Raw genomic sequence first — 15,998 nt, 5'->3', positions numbered from 1 at the left:
TGCTAATTTGTATTTTAAAATGATGTCTACCATATTTGGCAGATATAGGTATGTAGGATATTTTCAACATACTTATATAAGCACCATTTATTTCTTTACAAAATCTACTTTTTGAAAGGTTTAGTTATCTCATTTCGCTTGTTTTACAGCCAATGGTAATCTGTAATGCTCATAAGTGATCCTTATAGGCAGCCCTTCATGCAACTTGAGTGTGATGAGTTGTATGTGATGGAGTGGACCACCTAACCCAGCATTAGTTACTATAGCAAGGATTTGAAACTGAGGTTTCCTGACTTCATTTTGAAGACAGGTACTGGAAGTCAAAACAAGGATCTTCACCCTACAAAGCACATGTATTTTACTCTCAGTCTAGAAGTGTCCACTTTTTATTAATCTGTGGGTTGAACAAGAATGCAAGAAGTATTATCAGAATGTTGGCTTTGTGAGGGAGAGAAGAGCATTGTGTGGAGAGGGATCTTTAAATATTTTTTTAATAAAACAATTGTCATATACTATTTCTTGTGGTTTCTTTGTTTGTTGGTTTCCCTTGTCTTGGGTAATTTCAAACTCTACTCTCCCTTGCAGTGCTGTACAACAGCAGATTTGTCATCATCTTCCAGGGCACAAGATGCTCCTTGGTTTTGGAAGTTGAAGCAGTAACTAAGCTTCCAAGTTTTACTGTTGTTTGTCATTAGTATATTATAGTGGAATTTGAAGATGTGGGATGATAATAAAGTAGAGACGGCATTTTGTTTTCCTTTAATGGTATTTTCTCCTTTATATGTTTTATGAGTCTTGTACAACTTTGCAATCATAAATAAGCTCTTGGAATTCAACAGAGCTTACTCCCAAGTAAGTATTGTGCATAGATTGTAGTCATGACACATGGCTGATCAGGGATATAGATCCAGGTCTCCCCCAACAATTTCCAAGATGCTAACTACACCACACTACATTTTGGAGTCCCAGTTGGCTACAGGGTTTGTTATGATGAGCTCCTAACTTCAAAATGCACCACTACACCATTGGTCCATTATTATCTAACCCAAGGGAATTAAAAAGTGACGGTTCTGAATATGTGACAAACACATTTTCCCCAGCATTTCCACTGGGAATACCTAGCACTTAATGAATAACTACTTTCCTGTTTGATTATTAAGAGGACTATAATTAAAGCTGCTGCTTCTCAAAAATCCTTGTGGATGTTCAGTGATAACTGTCAAAGAATACTATAAATCTAATCAGAATAGAACGGTCTGGTATCCAAATGTCTGAGTTGGAGACGCCCAAATTGCAACCTCTCAGGAAACTAAATTACCATTCAAATTAGACAAATTTCATCTTGGAAATGCTGCTCATAGTATCGCCAGAAAAATAGTGGTTTCTGTGTAGAATTAAGATTGTATTGTATTAAGGATGGTTATTTTAGTAATCTTTCTGCTGGAACTATTTCCTTACATATGTGAGGCTCACATAGCAAAATGCAGGCTCCAAGGTCCTCATCATCCACTTCACATCTATCATCAGCCAGGAGATTTCATCATTGGTGGCATTGTTTCCCATGGTGGCTTCTTATCCACTTCAGCAACATTCATGGAGGAACCTCCACCAGTACTGCCTGAAGAACTTGTGTAAGAACTCAGCTTCTCATGATCAATCCCAGAGCAGCAGCTTCAGAACAATGGCTGATGCTGCAAATGTCAACTCAGTTATCTTTGATTTAAATATAACATACTGATCTGGAAACTCACATGAATCAGCTGTGAAAAAAATAAATAGTTTAGTTCTTGGTAGGGGTGTATAGCAGTCTAGTTGTTGTTGTTTGGTCGTTTCCGACTCTTCGTGACCCCATGGACCAGAGCACGCCAGGCACTTCTGTCTTCCACTGCCTCCCGCAGTTTGGTCAAACTCATGCTGATAGCTTCGAGAACACTATCCAACCATCTCGTCCTCTGTCGTCCCCTTCTCCTTGTGCCCTCCATCTTTCCCAACATCAGGGTCTTTTCCTGTGAGTCTTCTCTTCTCATGAGGTGGCCAAAGTATTGGAGCCTCAGCTTCACGATCTGTCCTTCCAGTGAGCACTCAGGGCTGATTTCCTTCAGAATGGATAGGTTTGATCTTCTTGCAGTCCATGGGACTCTCAAGAGTCTCCTCCTGCACCATAATTCAAAAGCATCAATTCTTCGGAGATCAGCCTTCTTTATGGTCCAGCTTTCACTTCCATACATCACTACTGGGAAAACCATAGCTTTTACTATACGGACCTTTGTTAGCAAGGTGATGTCTCTGCTTTTTAAGACGCTGTCTATATTTGCCATCACCTTCCTCCCAAGGAGCGGGCGTCTTTTAATTTCGTGGCTGCTGTCACCATCTGCAGTGATCATGGAACCCAAGAAAGTAAAATCTCTCACTGCCTCCATTTCTTCCCCTTCTATTTGCCAGGAGGTGATGGGACCAGTGGCCATGATCTTCGTTTTTTTGATGTTGAGCTTCAGACCATATTTTGCGCTCTCCTCTTCCACCCTTAATAAAAGGTTATTTAATTCCTCCTCACTTTCTGCCATCAAGGTTGTGTCATCTGCATATCTGAGGTTGTTGATGTTTCTTCCGGCAATCTTAATTCCGGCTAGGGATTCATCCAGCCCGGCCTTTCGCGTGATGAATTCTGCATATAAGTTAAATAAGCAGGGAGACAATATACAGCCTTGTCGTACTCCTTTCCCAATGTTGAACCAATCAGTTGTTCCATATCCAGTTCTAACTGTAGCTCCTTGTCCCACATAGAGATTTCTCAGGAGACAGATGAGGTGTTCAGGCACTCCCATTTCTTTAAGAACTTGCCATAGTTTGCTGTGGTTGACACAGTCAAAGGCTTTTGCGTAGTCAATGAAGCAGAAGTAGATGTCTTTCTGGAACTCTCTAGCTTTCTCCATAATCCAGCGCATGTTTGCAATTTGGTCTCTGGTTCCTCTGCCCCTTCGAAATCCAGCTTACACTTCTGGGAGTTCTCAGTCCACATACTACTTGAGCCTTCCTTGTAGAATTTTTAGCATACTAGCAGTCTAGTAGCGCAGTAGTAGACTTAACTGAATTCAATATGATTAACTTCTGAGTACATATTTAAATGTTCCAAGTGTTGAAGATGCTTCTGAAGCAATCTGCAACTCTCATTCTAGGGTGGTGCCCAAGGCTTACCAGCACATCCTGGCATTGGCATTTGCAGTCAAGGAGATTAATGGATGCTCCCACATTTTACCCAATATCATCTTGGGCTTCCACATCTATGACAGCTATACTAATGCAAGAAAGACGTATCTTGCCACACTGATACTTTTATCCAGGCTGGAGAAATGTGTCCCCAACTATGTATGTGATATTGAAAATAATCTGACTGGGGTTATTGGAGGACTCGACTCTGAAATCTCCTTTTATGTGGCAACCATTTTGGATATCTATAAGATTCCACAGGTATGGCACTTATGGGCAATAACTCTTTGCAATCTAAGTATCCACCCCTTCATTTCTACTATGCACTTTAATGACAACATTGCTTTGCAGTAAATTTGCATGGGAGGGGAGAATAATTCATTCTCTATTTCAACCCCCTCCCCTTTCCAGGAGACTGATATCCCAAGGTCCACTGGTGGGATAATGGACCAGCTATGTTTGGGTATGCAGCATTTTCTACTTAGTGAAGAAGGAATGTGCATTCAGTGGGAGGGGGGAAGCTTTCAAGATTCAAACACAGGTAACTGGCACTAAAATCCTTCTCCCTCCTCACCACACCACCCCCAAAAGGAATGGGTTTGGTGAAGATTAAACACATAATGAAGTTATGTTAAGTAGCAGAAACAATCAAGCTTTGCTGGAAAGGAGTAATAGTAGTGAACAGCTGGTTCACAATTGAAATGTGAAGTGCGAGGAATCATGTAAAAAGGAGGCAGAAATCTCAGTTTTGCTCTGGGCTGAGGTCTGTGCATCATGAATAAGGGGAAAAAAGCTCTGGAAAAATAAATTCGGAACTTACAGTTCTGACATAGCTAAATAATATCTAATGCACAGGTAGCTAATCCTCTTATTGGGGCCTGATGTGCCCCTCCCATCAATTTTATTCAACCCACAAGACCTACCAAAGTCAGCAATGACACACACAAAAATCTTTAAAAATAAATAAATAAATAAATAATAGACACAGTGCCTGTCCCTACTCATCAGATCAAATGTTTAACAAGCAGGAATGGGAAATTATCCCAGTTTTCAGCTCATATGAATGTGTCTATTTTGTATAAATGAAAGACAGCATGCAGCCAACAGAATTCATCATATAATGTACATAAATAGTTTGAAATAACTCTGGAAATTATATTTGTCTCGTCCCTTCCTCCATTCCCTCTTTAGCTCATTTATGGCTCTGCTCCAGTGATGAATGATAAAACCCCAGGTCTTTCCTTCTACCAGTTGACAGCCCAAGAAGACCTTCAATATGAGGGAATTATCTCTTTGCTTCTGCATTTCAAGTGGACATGGATTGGGGTCATTGCAGTGGACAATGACAATGGGGAAAGATTTGTGCATACAGTACTTCAATTGTTTTCTCAAAATGACATCTGTTTTGCCTTCATAGAAAGAATTCCCAATTTTAGCTTTATCCCTGAAATTAATGACATGTTACAACAGGGGGCAAAAATACATGATAAAATAATGAGCAGCAAAGCTAATGTAGTGGTGAATTATGGAGAATCTTACTCCATGGCATTTTTAAAATGGCTTCCATACCTATCAGAACACGATATGACAAATAATATAAAAAGCAAAGTTTGGATAACAACAGCTGAGATTGAATTCACTTCATTTGTCTATCAAAGAAACTGGGATTCGGGACTATTCAATGGTGCTATAGCCTTTGAAATTCACTTCAGTGACCCACCAGGATTTCATCAGTATGTTGAGCACAGAAACCCTTCCAACACAGATGGGGATGGTTTTATCAGGGACTTCTGGCAACAGGCTTTTGATTGTGTGTTCCCAGATATCACTGCAGACCAGGTGGAGGGAAAGATTTGCACAGGAGAAGAGAAGCTGGAGAACCTTCCAGGATCATTTTTTGAAATGAGTATGACAGGGCACAGTTACAGTATCCACAGTGCTGTCTATGCCATTGCCCATGCGTTACATGCTATGTCTACATCCAGACCCAGACACATAGGAATGGCATATGGAGGGAGAGTGAAGAATCAGAATCAACTGTTTTGGCAGGTAACGGGTTGAACTTCCTCAACTTGGAAGAGCACTGTTATTCCTTCACAATGTATGGGTTTCCAAAATACTGTCAGCTTGCTCTTTCCTCTCAGGGTTCAGGCATATGGAATATGAGGAGGAAATGAATCTATAATTTTGTGGACAGATGATGGCTGTGTCTTTGTTTCTCTGAGGAAAGAGCAATGATGGCTGTCTCCTTGTTTGAGCAGAAACCCCCCAGTACACGATAAAGCATTTCCTTGGAGATGTTTGTTGGCCCATTGAGACACCATTTGACTAACAGTCAGGATGCAGTGAAAACAGTCAACAGAGATGAGCAGCATTCTTGCTATTCCAGTTGTTACAGCAATCCTGCAAATAGCTGTGTAGCTGTGTAGCTGCTATATATGTATAGGCATCCAGAGGAGTAGAAGCAAATGTGATATTCTTGACAATAAATAATTATCTTTCATGTGCATTCCTTTGGCTGTGAAACACCCTTGACAGCCTGCAAATTTTTTCTCAGTGCCGGGGGTCACACACCACTGTTCTGCCTGAGGGATGTAACAGGGAGAGGGAGGCCTGACAGAAAGAATGAGAGAAAAACATTTATGTGGGAGAAAATGGGTTGGCTCTCTACATGCTTGTCCCTGACTCCACTCACTGTAGGTTCTGACCTCAGAGGAAAAAGGATTGCTCAGCCCTGTATTAGAGTGCAGCCTTTTCTAAGTATTTGTCTTTTCTGTTTTCAATTTAGCTCCACCACATTCTGAGAAGTATCTCATTTAATAACACTGCAGGAGATGTGGTATCCTTCAACAAGAATGGGCAGGTAGCATCTAGCTTGGATATTATCAATTGGATTATATTCTCCAATCAATCCCTTCATAGAGTCAGAGTCGGAAGGATAGATCCTGGAGCGCCTTCAGATCAAGCATTCACCATTGATAAAGAAGTAATAACTTGGCACAGCTGGTTTAACCAGGTAGAATCCAAATCATAGGCATTTAGCAAAAGGTCTAATAATAAAGGAGCCCTGATGTTCTATCCTGAAATTTAAAACTGATTTCATTTGACAACGATGAACACTTGTGAAATACAAGTGGACCAAGGAGGATATAGTGTGGACCAAGAAAGGATAAAAAATGAAGATAGGATAAAATGTGACTGAAAGGGGGAGGAAAAAGGACATGGGTGAATGGGTGAGGAGTGTCCACATAACTGGAAGTACATCACACTGGTGCAAACAGTCCCCAGAGCAATGCTAGATTGTCCAAAACGTCAAATACTGGTCCCAGTCCAATACAACAAGCAAAGTCCAGAGTCAAACAGTAAATCCAGGTTCCCACCTCAGCAAGAGAACCAGGGTAGGAAAGCCTTGAGTCATCTGAGTGCCCACAAACCTCCTCCCAGAACAAGCCTCATGCTGTCCACCTGGTCAATTAGTGAGCTGGGCTGTGTTCCCTTGCCTGCCTCAGTCTTCTAGAGTGTGTTTCCCACTGTTCCTGACGCCTCACAGCCCGCTGTGTCCATAGAGATGGAAGTACCTCTGGTTCTAATGATGTGTCCTTTTCCCCTGGCTCCCATGGACTGTCAGCTGCCCCTTGAACATCCCCTACTACTGTCCTGTGAGCAGCTCCTAAGTCCCCAACCTCTCCTGCCCAATCATCAATTTGTACCAGTTGTGGCTAACACTCCTTGCCAGGATCCTCTTCCCCTTCCTTGGTGTCCTGATATATCATGACAAGAAGGCAACAGGGGATGAAATGAGGCCAGAGGGAGAAACTGAGAGTTGACAACAGGAAGTATAGAGGAGACAACTAAAGTTGATATGGGAGTTGTAGAAGAGAAAAAGGGAAGCGTGGTAGTGAAGGTGGAGATAGTGAAGGAAGGGAAGGACAGGGATGAGGTCAAGAGCCTGGTGCAGAAGTCATAGTATTTAGTATTTACTGTCATTCTCCTTATTTATTTACATATTACTTTTGTATATTGTCTGTACAACTATCTTCCCACTGTTATTGATGCATAGCTCAGTTCAGTTCCTTTTAAAAAACAAAACTGGTTCCATGAACGTGTTTACTTAATATGCATATTTTCCCTCAGAATACATATTTAATTACATATTTTGATCAAAGAAACACAATGTGTTGGATAGTTAACTTCATAGTCTGATGGTATGGATCAGGACGTTTTTTATTAGAATATATATGGACTGAATTCATCAAATGTCCCCAAATGACTTCCTCCACCTCAGATAGTAGCTGTTGAGACTAGGGTTGGCAATTACTTCTACAGTGTCCAGGGCCCTCAAGGGAGCCAATTCATACCCTACTGAAATGCTGTGTCACTTTAGTAACACAAAGCTGGGTCCAGCACCTGAGGGATTCCAAACACCTTATTTTCTGTTTATCATTCTGCTTATTCTGTTTATCATTTATGAATTAGGCCTCTCCTCTTTCGGCCTGCACTGAAAGTTGCCAAACAGGATCTAGCAAGAAAGTGAAAGAAGGGAAGCCATTTTGCTGTTATGATTGCATCTTATGTCCAGAGGGCAAGATTTCAAACGAGGAAGGTAAGAGACATAGATGATTGCACAGTCAATTGCACTTAGTTTCCTCATACATGATGGGGATCTAAATGTAGCTATGGCTAACAAGCTACTTTCAAAGAGGCTGTTATTGATAAGAGTCTGATGCTAGGCTGACAAGAGCCTATAATCACACTGGGAGGGGGGGATATTGTATTCAGACTGCAGTAATATGGTACTGGGGAATGGATTCCAAAGCCTATATACCTCATGGGTGCCTAAGAATGATTTTTATGCATGTTGCTTACATCAAGCCATCAGGAAGGTATATCATGTTACATGCTGATTGGTTACAAAGCATTGATGTATACATTGTCGTTGAATTAAGGTATTTGCACACTATTCAGCATTTTCTACTTGTTCTTCAGTTCCATGGTAATATCATCTATCTTCTGCTGCTGCTTCCCTATTCTGAAATCTAAGGGCAGGTTTCCCGCTCCCGCTTTCTCACAAAACATAGAATATGGTCAATTTTGCACCAGCCACTACTCCCACATCACAGTCATGCATACCTCACCTGGCTTACCACATCCTTGCCATTGTAGCCCAATATCATATTATAGCACACAAAGCTCCAAAGCAAATAAACAAGTCCCCACAACAATTCAAAGTATTTTCCAATTTGAATAGATCCATTTCTTTTTCTGAGTATGAGGGAAAGGCATGAAATGTTTCTGAGACTGATAGCATATATGTGAGCTATGGTTAATACTTTTCTTTTCCCAGATATGAATGACTGCACTAAATGCTCAGATGAAAACTATCCAAGCAAGGAACGAAATATATGCATTCCCAAAAGCATCAGCTTCTTGTCGTATGAAGAACCTTTAGGCATCAGTTTAGCTATAGTTGCTCTTTCTTTTGCTTTCATCACAACTCTGGTACTGGGAACATTTCTGAAGAACCACAAGACTCCCATTGTCAAAGCCAACAACCAGAATATCACCTATACTCTCCTTGTAACCCTCTTGTTATGCTTTCTTTGTGCTTTACTGTTCATTGGCCAACCAAAAAAGATGACATGTCTCCTGCAACAAGCTGCTTTTGGCATCATCTTTTCAGTGGCTGTTTCCTGTGTACTGGCAAAAACTGTCACTGTGGTTCTGGCTTTCACGGCCACAAAACCAGGATCCAGGATGAGAATGTGGGTGGGGAGAAGGCTGGCCAACTCCATTGTCATTTCCTGCTCCCTTATTCAAGCAGGCATCTGTACACTGTGGTTGGCAATCTCTCCCCCATTCCCAGATGTTGACAAGCATTCAATGCCTGAGGAAATTATACTAGAATGTAATGTGGGGACTGTGATTATGTTTTACTGCGTCCTTAGTTACATGGGCCTTCTAGCAATAATTAGTTTCACAGTGGCTTTCCTTGCCAGGAAATTGCCAGACATTTTCAATGAAGCAAAGTTTATCACTTTCAGCATGTTGGTATTTTGCAGTGTTTGGTTGTCTTTTGTTCCATCCTACCTGAGTACCAAGGGGAAATATACAGTAGCTGTGGAGATCTTCTCTATCTTAGCCTCCAGTGCTGGTCTATTAGGTTGCATCTTTTCCCCCAAATGTTATATTATTTTGTTGAGGTCTGAGCTGAATAATAGGGAACAGATAATAAGCATTAACAAAATGAAGAATTAAATATCTGTGTTTTGCTGTATGCTATGAGGGGGAAACACCTCACTTTATTACCAGCTTTTGTTTACCACTGCTGATTCAACTTCTAACCACTACCACCATAAATATGAGGGATGAAGGCCCTGCCCTTTGAATATGTTGATAGTTACACAGATGCATGTGTGAGAGAAAAATCACTGCTTTATTAGGGTTGCCATATTCCCCAAAGTGAAAATCCAGACAAAGTTGTTGAGACCTAGCTTTATTTCTTGTTTTAAATACATGAAGCATTAGTTCTAGTGGAATAATCATGTGTGTTTAGTAACTGGAGCATTTTAAGTTTTCTTTTTCATCAACAAGGTTCTCAGAGTAGCTAGCAAAGATCAGAAGTCAGAAAGTCCTTGCCCTTAGGTTTACAGTATGTACATTATATCTTAAAACACTCTCAAAGCTTCACTTGAACCTTGTGTATTCATGGTCATGTGTCTCTTGATTTTATTGGGACAGTCACACTTGATCCTGTTCATACTGTTTCACAATTTAAGCCCTACAATATTTTGTTGCTGATCCACACTTGTCCTCTTATTATTTCTGGTTTTCATTTCTTAGTCTTGATCATCCCATCCCCAGATATCCTTTGTCAAGGGGAATAGGTTTAGGAATGAACAGAGGTCAGCTCTGGGTGGGTATGTTTCAGAACACAAATGATATCATCATCTGCTACAGTACAAAGGTAACAGCAGAGTCTCTCTGATAATGAGAATATAATGAGCCTTTCAGCTTTTACTGTTCCTTGTGAGGGAGCAGGACGTCAAAACATAAGGATAACAATCAAGCAATGAATGAATGTGTCATTTCCTTTGATTGTATTTCTCCTTTATACTAGCAGTTTGTGGGGTAACGTTTTTTAAAAAATAACAACTAGTTTGTATTTTTAAATAAAACCTTAAGCTCACATTTTAGCCCACTAAATATCTTTTAAAAAATAATAATTATGCTTTACATGTTGAAATTTGTAAAACTATGATGAGATAAGAGCCACCGGATTCAGTGGACCTTACTCCCATACAACTATTATGAACAGTATTTTAGTAATGCCTTATGGCTTATTGGTGATGTGAATCCAGGTCTCCACAGCCTAATTTGAACATTATATGTATACCACTCTCCATTAGGGAGTCCCTTTTGGCTACAGCAGCTGTTAAAATCAGTGCCTAACATCAGAATTCACTACTACACCCTTGTTACCACATTATCTAAAAGAAGAGCATTCAAAATGATACTACTGGAAATGTAGCAGCAGTTCTACAGGGAATCTCCCATTCTGACTTAATAATTATCTTCCTGTTTCATGATCAAAAGTACTGTAATTAATTCTGCTGCTTCCCAAAGCCCCTATGGAGTAGAAGTGAACACTGGCAAAACTCACAGCAAAACCTGTGGAAGATGATATAAGCATACCCAGTACCATTTAAAAGGTATGGTATCCACTAGTCTGATATTGGATGCTCCTAGACTCAAGAGAGACAGTGTAAAAGTAATGAGAGTGTTGCAGAAGAGAATAGGGAAATATTTGTGCATAAGGAAGATTTCCTCTTGTTCTAAGGATGGCGGATTTGGTAGTGTTGCTGCTGGCAATGTTTCCTAACAAGATATGCAATTCCCATGTAGCAAAATGCAGAGTGCAGGATCCACACCATCCAGTTCACATATATCATCAGTCAGGAGATTTTATTATTGGTGGCATAGTTACTCATGGTGGTTTCTACTCCAGTCAAACAACCTTCACTGAAGATCCGCCACCCCCATTGCCTGAAGAGCTTGTGTAAGAACATATTTATTGTTTGGGTTTTTAGTTATATTTCTCATATCACTTGAATTATCAGCCTCAAAACACCCGCTGAGGCTGCAAACATATGCACGCTTATTTGGAAACAGCTCCCTTTGAATGATATGATCCATTTCTGACAGAAAATGGAGAGGTGTGTGCTTTTAAATTAATGTTTTTAAAGTAATAATGAAGAAAATAATCTTCCATTTCTCCACAGGCGAATAAATAATGCTTCATTGAAAGGAATATCTATTTTGTGTATCTGAAATACCACCTTTAAATAGTTGGTTGGGTTTTTTTTTAAGTAAAACAATTTTTTAAAAAAAAAACCCCCAGACCATTTATGGTCATTTTAACTTCCTAAAAATCTTATTCCCATTTCTCAGGGAATAAACCCTACTGAACCGCATATTGTTAAATTCAGAGTGCAGTACCCACATTATCCATCTCATATGCATAATCAGTCATGAGAGTTAATCATTGACGACATTGCTTTACTTGGAGGATTCTTCTCCAGAGCCTCCAGAAGTTGCAGCACTTAACACACAATCACTTTCATTGGAGTAAATCCCACCGAATGCAAACTGATTAACTTCTGAGTTAAAATATAAGGGGCTTACCAGTATGAAGTATTTTGACACAGATTGCAATTCTTGTTCTAGGGTGGTGCCTAAGGCTTACCAGCACATCCTGGCCTTGGCATTTGCAATAAAGGAGATCAATGAAAACCCTCACATCTTACCCAATCACACCTTGGGCTTCCACATCTATGACAGTAATGACAATGCAAAGAAGACGTATCATGCCACAATGCTACTTTTATCAACCCTGGAGAAATTTGTCCCCAATTATATATGTGACATCCAGAATAATCTGACAGCTGTCATTGGTGGGCTTGACTCTGAAATCTCCCTTCATGTGGCAACTATTTTGCATATTCATAAAATTCCACAGGTAGGAAACTCTTGTCTGTTTTCATTTGGAGTATGAGAATCCAATGCTATTTTCATACTTTCGTGCTCTTTCCAGATTTTATTTTGTATGTTGGAAGGAGAATTAGACACATTAGAAATAATCAGACCAACAATTATTCTTTCTCTCCCTCTCTCTTATACCCAGGCTAATAAAAACCCTTCTTACAATTCATTCATGAAAGAGGGAAGACATTATAATTGGAAAACAATGCTCTAGCAATATAAGTGAGATTCATGTCTGACTCTTGGATGAAACCAATTTTCTTGACATACTTCAGTTTGGGTCTCCATCTCTCCTAAGAGGTCAAGGCCCTGGCAGACCCCAGGTACAAAAGACAAAGGATGCTCAGCGCATGAAGACCATGCATAATGTCATGGCATATGTGATAACAAATGCTCTCTGAAAGCTGATGACCTAGACCATTCTCTCAAGCCCATTTAAAATATAGTCTTTCTCCAAGATCCTGAAATAAATAAATACAAGAGTGTACATCCTCACCCAATCCCAAATTCCAGAGTCTGTTTGCCATGCAATTGTAAAGTTCAAATGCCTTTCAGGGTTCTTCTAAAAATCCCTATAGTAACATATGTGAATGACTATAACTAGTTTAATCTGTTGTATAATTTATAATAGCTTTCACATTTTCTCCAATCTCTCTTTAGCTCACATATGGCCCTGTTCCAGTGGTGAATGATAAGACCTCAGGACTTTTCTTCTACCAGGTGGCCCCCCAGGAACACCACCAGTTTGCAGGAATTCTCTCTTTGCTTCTACATTTCAGGTGGACATGGATTGGGGTCATTGTGGTTGATAATGACAATGGAGAAAGATTTGTGCAAACTGTGCTTCCAATGTTTACTAAGAGTGGTGTTTGCTTTGCCTTTCTAGAAAGATTCCCCAAATATAGTTATGACAGTGAAAGTTATGGCATGGTACAACAGGGAGCAAAAATACATGATAACATTATGGGCAGTAAAGCTAATGTAGTGGTGGTCTATGGAGAATCTTATTCCATGGTATTGTTTAGATGGCTTCCCTTTCTATCAGAACATGAGCAGATGACACTGAACATGAATGGCAAAGTATGGATAACAACAGCCCAGATTGAATACACTTCATTTGCATTTCAGCGGAATTGGAATTCAGAAATGTTCCATGGCTCTATTTCTTTCACAATTCACTTGAATGACCCAGAAGGATTTAATCTATATGTTAAGAGCAGAAATCCATTCATTACAGATGGAGATGGTTTTATCAAACACTTCTGGGAACAGGCCTTTGGCTGTAAATTCCCAGATTACATGGCTGGCAAAGTGGAAGTGAATGCTTGCACTGGGGAAGAGAAGCTGGAGAGCCTTCCTGCAGATTTTTTTGAAAAGAGCATGACAGGCCATAGTTACTGTATTTACAATGCTGTTTACGCTGTGGCCCATGCTTTACATGAGATGTCTTCAGTCAAGCATGAACAGAGAGCAATGGTGCACCAAATGAGGCAGAAGAATCAAAACCACAAGTTCTGGAAGGTAAGGTGTTGAAGATCCTCAAGTGGCAGAGCAGAACACATTGTTTGTCACTTTCTCCCGACATCTGGTCTTCCTCCATGCTTCTAGCCTGCTCTTTGCAGCTTAGTTTTACAAAGAGGATGAGAAAACCAATGATGAATCATGACTTCCCACACAAAGGAGGAGGGGGAGAATTATAGTTACAGTAGTCTGGTTGATTTGTGGCATATTGTGATGCCTGCAAATTCTGGCTGTACAAAGGTGGCACTTTCCGGAGAAAAAAAGAATATGATCATGGAATCGTTCATGCAGAAAGCATCCTGTTTTTCATGACAAAGTGTTTGTATGGAAGATCCCACAAAGCCAGCTGAGATGCCAAACTAATAACAACCAGGAGACGATAATGGCTGGAGGCGCCTGCCCCATTCCCTTAGCAGCCCCCATCCTCCAAATCCTTCCTCAGAGAAAGTGTTCCCACATCACTCCCGAGAAGGAAGGTGGTGGTTGGGGGTGGGGGTGGTAAAAGAACAGGAAAAGATGTTGTGTGAGAAAATCAGTTGATTCTGTCTATTTTGGGCTATGACTCTACTCCCATCTGACATAATTACCATGCTCCATTGGCACTGCGATCTGCACTCACCATTTGATGAGGTTTAAGAGTTTTCCTATGTATCAAAACGCTTTCCTGGAAACAAGTTTCACCGTCTCTACCTTTTTTTCTGAAACTACTGATTTTCTTTTTCCAATCTAGCTCCACCAATTTCTGAGAAGTGTCTCATTTAACAACACTGCAGAGGATGAGATTTCCTTCAACCAAAATGGGGAGGTGGTATTTGGCTTGGATATTATCAACTATGTTATATTATCCAATCAATCCTTTCAGAGAGTGAGAGTTGGAAGGATGGATGCACAGGGTTCTCCAGATCAAGCATTTACTATTGATGAGGATGTCATAAAGTGGCCCAACTTATTTAACCAGGTACAGCCCAACTGTCAGCTACTTCAAAGGTTTTCTGGGATTGATTGAGGACAGATGATCTCTCCTTATGGTGAAAACTGCTTTCATTGTGGCAATCATGAATACCAGAATCATGAAAGAAGATTACTATTTATGAATTCTATCCAGGTTGATGTGCAATAAAGGGGTGAAGAATAAAAAGACCCGCTGAGAGCAGACATGATCAGGTTGTTTTTAGAACAGCAATAGAAGAGGAGAAAAAAAGAGAAGTGGTGAAGGGGTTTGAGCAGGAGATACGGAATATATCATTCTTACAGAAGTGGTTTTCAGGGAAGGGTGACACAGCATACCTGGCCTCCCAACAGCAATGTAACTGCATTACTGGGTGGAATAGGAGGAGGGGAAATACAGCAGAAAGGTCAATGCACTGTAAGTGCACTGGCAAAGGGTATGTGTTGGTTGGGGAAACGTTTCCACCATATCCCACTCTCCCTTCCAATAAGCAACAGTGAAAGCATTGCCAGAATGACTGATATTTGACAGCCCTCCGCACCAGCCACTCTTTCTGGTTTTAATTGTATTGTTGTTGTTTTTTCAGTTATAAACTACATTTGTATACTACCCATGGAACTAATTTCTCTTGCCAGTTTTTGTCACATATGCATATTTTAAGCCATAGGTCCATTTCCTCATAAATCTGATTTATCAAACATTCCTAAACGTGACATCCTCCTATGGTAGTGGCTGCTGAAACTGGGAATGGGTGTAGCCCTAAAACTGCTTTATCTATATATAGTATATCATACTAGGTATTTTCTATCTCTCCCCAAACAAGTGGACCCTGAACCTGAAGGATTCACCAGTCACTGTTCTCTTCATTATCATTCTGCTCTTTCATTTATGGATTAGGCTCAGCCTCTTTCTGTATGTACTGAGAGTTGCAAACCTGGTTCTTACAAGAAAGTGAAGGAAGGGGAGCCATTTTGCTGCTATGATTGCATCCCGTGTCCAGAGGGGAAGATGACAAACAAGGAGGGTAAGCGATAAACATAGAACGCTGGATCCACTCAGTTATTTGCAGTTCGTATCCATTGAAATACAGTAAATGTAAGAAAAATGTAAGAAGGAAGGGGGAAAGCTCTAGCTATTCAGATATATGAATCTGAGGAGTATATTGCAAGCTTTCGGAATAGTAATAATAATAATAATAATAATAATAATAATAATAATAATTTATTATTTATACCCCGCCCATCTGGCTGGGTTTCCCCAGCCACTCTGGGCAGCTTCCAAA

The 15,998-nt window shown here is 40.3% G+C and overlaps 1 protein-coding gene across 4 annotated transcripts in view; it reads left to right on the top strand.

Annotated features, from left to right (window-relative positions):
- Nucleotides 1-4,407: 4,407 nt before the first annotated feature.
- The window catches only part of LOC310663338 (vomeronasal type-2 receptor 26-like), a 46,706-nt gene continuing 35,115 nt past the window's right edge, over nucleotides 4,408-15,998 (top strand). The window contains exons 1-4 of one of the 4 annotated variants that reach the window (XM_083411133.1): nucleotides 4,408-5,256; nucleotides 5,996-6,223; nucleotides 7,684-7,810; nucleotides 8,552-9,731. In XM_083411133.1, the coding sequence (XP_083267259.1) occupies nucleotides 4,423-5,256; nucleotides 5,996-6,223; nucleotides 7,684-7,810; nucleotides 8,552-9,462 (2,100 nt within the window). In that variant the 5' untranslated portion in view covers nucleotides 4,408-4,422 and the 3' untranslated portion in view covers nucleotides 9,463-9,731. Of the gene's footprint in view, nucleotides 5,257-5,995; nucleotides 6,224-6,774; nucleotides 6,867-7,683; nucleotides 7,811-8,551; nucleotides 9,732-15,613; nucleotides 15,740-15,998 lie in introns of those variants that run through there. The other 3 variants (XR_014504481.1, XR_014504482.1, XR_014504480.1) reach the window with 3 other exon arrangements.

Source organism: Podarcis tiliguerta (genome assembly GCF_965153285.1).
Source record: "Podarcis tiliguerta genome assembly, chromosome: 13".
Classification (NCBI taxonomy): Eukaryota; Metazoa; Chordata; class Lepidosauria; order Squamata; family Lacertidae; genus Podarcis; species Podarcis tiliguerta.
Note: the sequence above shows the minus strand (reverse complement) of the source record. Positions and strands in the feature narration are given on the sequence as shown.